The sequence below is a fragment of the Pocillopora verrucosa genome, chromosome 12, assembly GCF_036669915.1.
Source record: "Pocillopora verrucosa isolate sample1 chromosome 12, ASM3666991v2, whole genome shotgun sequence".
Taxonomy (NCBI): domain Eukaryota; kingdom Metazoa; phylum Cnidaria; class Anthozoa; order Scleractinia; family Pocilloporidae; genus Pocillopora; species Pocillopora verrucosa.
In genome coordinates this window covers 4,529,976-4,535,975 of record NC_089323.1, presented here as the reverse complement: position 1 = coordinate 4,535,975, position 6,000 = coordinate 4,529,976, and the positions used below count along the sequence as shown (strand labels likewise).

At 38.4% G+C, this 6,000-nt stretch overlaps 1 protein-coding gene across 1 annotated transcript; it reads left to right on the top strand.

Moving 5' to 3' along the window:
* The first annotated feature begins 2,270 nt into the window (after positions 1 to 2,270).
* Positions 2,271 to 3,581, top strand: LOC131793460 (melanocyte-stimulating hormone receptor-like). The gene has a single exon (XM_059110875.2). The coding sequence runs from the start codon at positions 2,271 to 2,273 to the stop codon at positions 3,579 to 3,581; it is 1,311 nt and encodes a 436-aa protein (XP_058966858.2).
* The last annotated feature ends 2,419 nt before the right edge of the window (positions 3,582 to 6,000 follow it).

Sequence of the window (6,000 nt, the reverse complement as noted above, 5' to 3'; positions counted from 1 at the left end):
TTCAGGGTTAAAAGGCAGGATAAATTGTCGTCGGTATAATTTCTTGTCGCTGGACAATTAATTCCCTTTTAGGATGGTTATTTAATGCAAGCTACACATGCCAACCTCTGGTGGAAATGTTGATATGTTTTCAAGCACGAAAGACACTTGAGATCGTTCGCGCTTTTTCCAAATAAGGTAAATATACCGTTAAAACGCTTGATTATCTATGTCTTACTAAAACTCGAAAAATCCCTCAAGGTTTGATCATGATGACGAAATTTACGTATTTTTGAATATAACATCACTTTTGACATTTTCCTCTGGTCCGGCGATTGAATCTTCAACAAGTAACTGTAAAGTGCAGGATCCGGCCAGCCTAGAGAAAATGAGTACAGAAAGCGGTCACGATCACAATTAAACAAACTGGCTCTCGATCGACAAGAACTTTGGAAAAAGATAGTTACAGAAGGAACGAGTTAAGAATTTCAAACTCGAAGGACTGGCAAGCGACACAGAACTTTCATTCTGGCCACGAAGCTCTCCCACAAGCGGACGAGGTCATAAAATTTTTCCAAGAAGCTTATCTCAAAGTTTGGCCGCATTAAAGAGCCTGTTTAAAGGCACCGAGTCAAGCTTTTTATTTAGTTTTCGAGTGGGTTGCACAGTTCCACGTGATCACAGAAACACCTGTCTGTTTGTTTGTTTGTTTGTTTTTTTTTTCCTTCTTTTTCGGCTGTTGTCGTTGAAAACTCAAAATCCCCCAGTGGCTTTCATTCGTTGTTTTCCTGATCCGGAAACCTCACAGAACTCGTAAGTACTTACACAAACTCTGAACTTGAAAATATTGCGTAGATCTGGCAGCCTACACTTGAAATACTCTGAGAGCCTAAAAAAGGTTTGCAATAAATGTATTTGAACTGATTCGTGGGATTTTCTGTACAGTTCCCACATGACTGAGTTCGCCATCTCTCGCCGATCTGGAATGAAAGCGAACTTCGCAGTGATGAACACTACATGAGCAGTAGTGAAAATAAGACCTGAAAAAAAAAAAAGAATTCAGGCCTTTACGGGATTTGAACCCATGACCTCTGCAATACCTGCGCAGTGCTCCGCCAACCGTGCTGACATGCCAATTAGAGCTGGTCACTATTTTAATTCCAAAAAAACCCTTGAAATATACAAAAACCCTTGAATATACGAAAACAAAATATGTGAATTACGAATGAAGTCGGGAATGAAAGCGATCTTCGCAATAATGCACCGCCGATCACAAATCTGTAGAAAACAATATGCCCAATTAATATGCTCAGCAAATCAAAAGGGGAAACGAGAAACATTAGTAAAAACATCTGAGCCTCACCAGACGGAAATATTAAAAAGACCCTAAAAACCAAAAAGAAAAACGATCGGTGAAAAGCAAATAAAAATCCATTAGAAAAAAAAACCCTTAGAAGTGAAGAGAAGAAATGAAAACAACAGGGAAAAAATCATGGGGGAAAATGAAATAAGAAGCACCAAATATGATCTAAGCACCCAATGTCAGGATTTGCGTGATGTGTATGGGCCGCAATATATTTTTCCTGTCTGTTTTGATTTCCATGCTTGAAGAAAACAAAAGACTTCAGAATCCATATTGTTCATTCTAATCTTTAGCCTATTCAGGACGGCTACGCAGACCATTGAAGCGAACTTTTCACAATTGACGAGTACCTCCCATGGTAACGAAATGGAAATGAAAGTTCGGAGTTCGAGACGCAATTCTTCTCCAATATGTCTATGAACTTGACAAAAAGAAACGTTTCAAAAACACTGCCCCTCATGAATCACCATGATGACGAATATCATTGTAGACAAGAATACATTGCTCGCTTAACCACTGTCGATTTGATGATTATTTAGTCTTGATTATATTATGGTGATCTCAAATGTTTGGTTTTCTAAGGTTTATTCCAAATTAGATGAAAATATGGCAGTTAGAATAAAAATTATTATTTGTTAATTTGTTTCGACCATTTCTTTATTGACAGCCTTGATCCCCGTTACCACAGTGAATCTGAATTTTCATCACAAGGAATTAAAATTTTATTGATATCCCTCCGCTCGAGAAAACTACGTAAGTAATGTTATCTTTACGTCTAACTATGGGTAATATTCCAGGAAAATAGGCAATTGGAGTTCTCAAGAGAAAATCGAATTTTAACAAATTATTTCCGATAGATTATTTTCACGGAAATCAGTCCACAAGCCTGAACGTAAAACACACGGTGATAAAACTGGAATTTAACAAAATGAATGTAAGTAACTTTAAGGATGCATTTAACAATTCCTCCAAATCAGGGTTTTTTGGCCCAAGCATAACGAAATTCAAATGGGACTCAAAGCAAACACTTTCGCTTCAGCTCACCATTGGTGCAACAGCCTTTGCTTGTCCATGGATCATATTTCTAAACATGTTAGTGATCTTAGCAATCAAGAAAGTAAGAGAGCTACAGAAAAACTCAAATATTCTGATTGCTAATTTGGCCGTGACTGATCTTTTAGTTGGCGCAGTTTCTATGCCACTTTCAATCGCAATGGATGCACTGATTCTTCGGGGAACTGTAACACGCAGCACAATCTATCTGATGGGTGAAATCGGTCTCTCTGTAATGATCACTTTATATGTTACCTCCTACCACCATTTATTGCTGATAGTTTGGGAGAGGTATGTGGCGATAGTTAAATGGACAGAGTACAAAGTGTTAGTCACAAAAGGACGCATAAAGAAGTACACTTTAATCGCTTGGATGGACAGCGTCACAAAAGTGGCTCTATATCGAGCATTAGTTTTCGCTAAAGTTCCTCAAGAGGTTCTACTTGTGATGAATATTGCGATCAACTTCAGCTGGCTCACTGAAACGTTAACGGTGGTATATTTTTATCGCATGATTTATATCGAGGTACGGAGGCAAAACAGATGTCAAATCAGCCCATTGAGTGCTCTAATTAAAGCAAAAATGGAAAGGAAACTTGCCTACACTGCGTTTCTGCTGTTAATAGCCGCTTTAATCTGTTGTTTTCCGATACTAGTAGTCATGACCTCGGTATCATACTCACCAGTTTTTCGCACGTATTCAGCTTTGCGATGGGCATATATCGGGATTCAAATAAACTCTCTAGCGAATCCCGTCCTATATTTCTATAGAAACAAACGTTACAGGAAAGCTCTGCTAAAAATGATAGGATTGGAGAAGACACAGGAAATCGAGCGAGTAGATCCCAAGGGGCGTTGTGCAAGACAGAACCGTTGCACCGTGGAGCTTGTGGACACCGAAGGAGCTCTAAGCATCAAACGACCATACTCATTTCCGAAGCAGACTCTTGGACCGAGGAGCACGAGAGTGTCAAAAACCACAACGATGGAAAGAAAAATATCTGCTCCATGTTTGACGATAATAGAAAGCTTGCAAAGCGGGACATGGTATGGAGATGGTATGACGCAGATAGAAAATATTCCATTTAAGACAACATCAGAATTTGTCCATCCTGATAACCAAACCATGGGCTCACATCACCACGAAACGATGAGGTCAAAGTTTTTAGATGGCGCGAACGAGTGAGACATTGAGTTGAACACGAGAAGAGAAATTTCATACCCACAAGCAACCATGTATTATTTTGTTCATCATATAAATACAATGGCCCTTTATTGACAAGAAAAGTCGACTCTAATAATGAATGAAAATTAAAGGATTGACAAATCCCAAGAAAAAATCGTAATGTTCGTTGGTGCACTCAAGATGAAAACATTCGTTGAATTACTACAAAAACAAACAATGGGCCTAATTCTCAATATACAAAATTATCAGTTTTTGAATTGGTCCTTACCGACAGAAGAAATCTTTCAGGCACACGGCAAAAATCGGCCTGTAGCAAATCTTCCAGTGGCCGATTTTTTATCTCAGCCATTAGAAATGCTATTACCAAAGCCACTGAATACGTAACTTTCGGTTTTTATTTTCGTATTTTGGTTTTCTTCCCTTTCTAGGAAAGTTTGAACGTCACTGTCTATAAGCGATATGGATTTTTCAATGTTTTAGCAGCCATAATCCAAAAAATTTTTCGACGAACGACCTTGGATGGAGGACCGTGAAGGCTTTGCCCTTCATTCATCAACCTAACCAAGTGGCGCACAAAGCTAGTGACGTGTCAGTAGGTTATGGACAATATCAAACATGCGTGAAAAAATACCATATTTTTTCACGTGTGTTGTTACGGCTTTCCTCAGGGCTGGAACTCCTCGTAGAACACGGGAGTTTATATGGTAATCGTTTATTGTCATGGACCTCTATTTGTTGACCTAAGATTTTATTCAAGTTGCAACCGAAATCCCCTGATCCATAAGTAACGCAATACTTATTGAAATTGTACGCGTTCATAAACTCCTGCTCAGGAAACTGAACTAAAAATGAGGCGATTTGATATAGAAATCTCCAACACAACCTTGAGAAAGCCTTGAAAGACAGGGTGTTCAATTCGTATCGCAAAATCGGGAAACAAGGCAATATGTCATTCATCACTAGCTGAAAAAATTTTTAATTAGTTTAAAAAAATCGATACCCGATTATTAACAGCAAATTTAAACTAGCACCCAATAGAAATATGTATTTTTTTTTACACAGACCGACAAGCACAAGGCAAATAATTTCGTAGCCAGTAGTCTCCTCTTTGAGACAGCCGAGCAAATGAAAAATGGGTAATCCACTTTATCAAAGTCTTAAAAATGGGAAGATAAAAGTTGACTTGCATCCACTTAATTACCCCCTGTTCTCCCCCTTAGTTGCCCTGTATTTGTTGTTTCCTTTTCGTCTTTTTTTTTTTATTAAAAAATTATTTTCTTTTAAGTCTTGCGAGGTTGATTCTGTAGATGTGCGGTGTTCGTTGTTTAGCCCGCCTCGAATGACTCCGCTGACCTCGTACTACCCAGGACTTGGTATCTCAATAAGAATTGAAAGATCTAGAGTTAACATAAAGTCTATTATTTTCGACTGTGATTAACAGACGACTTTATTACATTTACGTTTCGAATTTGAATTTTCATTACCAAAGGTAAATCGTTAATCGCACAGAAAATAGCAGCAAAATGAATCCAATCACTTGCCCTGTGCATGGCTGCGTGTTGGAAACATAAACAAGTAACAAGAAATTTAGGGTTTTTCAGTATTTCAAACTGAGTTCATAACGTAAATTGGTCATTGTAAAGAGTTTAAAAGCTGACGTTTCGAGCGTTAGCCCTTCCTCAAAGCGATTGGAGGAATTATGGGTTGTGTGTAGGTTTTCCTACAGAAAGTGGAGCTACGCTATTGGTGGAAGTTGGTGACGAGAAAACAAAAGTAAATTAGTTAAATGAAAGGCGTTCGTTAATACCGTAGGGATTAAGAATGCCGATTTTAAAGACAAATTTTTGTTCTACAGTTTTGCTGCTTTCCGAACTGCCTAGGTATAGCAAAGGGCCGCAAACTACTATATGCTGCTCAGAATGATCAGAGAGATTGATATGTCTAGCGACTGGTTTGAATGCGTCCTTTGTCCTTGCTCTCAGAATCGGTCACATAGTCGTTTCCCTTCCAAGAAACAAGAAGCTTACCTTGCTATTAATTAAATATTTGAAAAAAATGGAGCCTCAAGCTTCTTGAACTTTAATTTTCTCGCGACCATAAGAAATAATTTGGCTGAATTTGCGGCCATAAAAGAGGTGGGTAAATAGTGGATGATAAACCTAAGAGAGAGACAGGCTAAAGATGTAACATATTACGCTTGTCGCTGTTTCGTTCCTAAGTCAACACAGGTGCGACACGTAGAGAGCAAAAATTCAAATATAGTTAGAATAGCCTTGCATCTGGAACCAGCATTAATTTTGAAATTGGAGTTTTACTCTCAGTTTGCCTAAGCTGATAAAAATTCGTGGCATCCCAAGATCACGTGAATGAATAATTCACGCTATTTTCCGAGTAAGAAAACGAATCTGATCCAAACAGC

What these genes read in the sequence shown, in the direction of transcription:
- LOC131793460 (XM_059110875.2), top strand. Translation starts at nt 2,271, where the DNA reads ATGAATGTAAGTAACTTTAAGGATGCATTTAACAATTCCTCCAAATCA.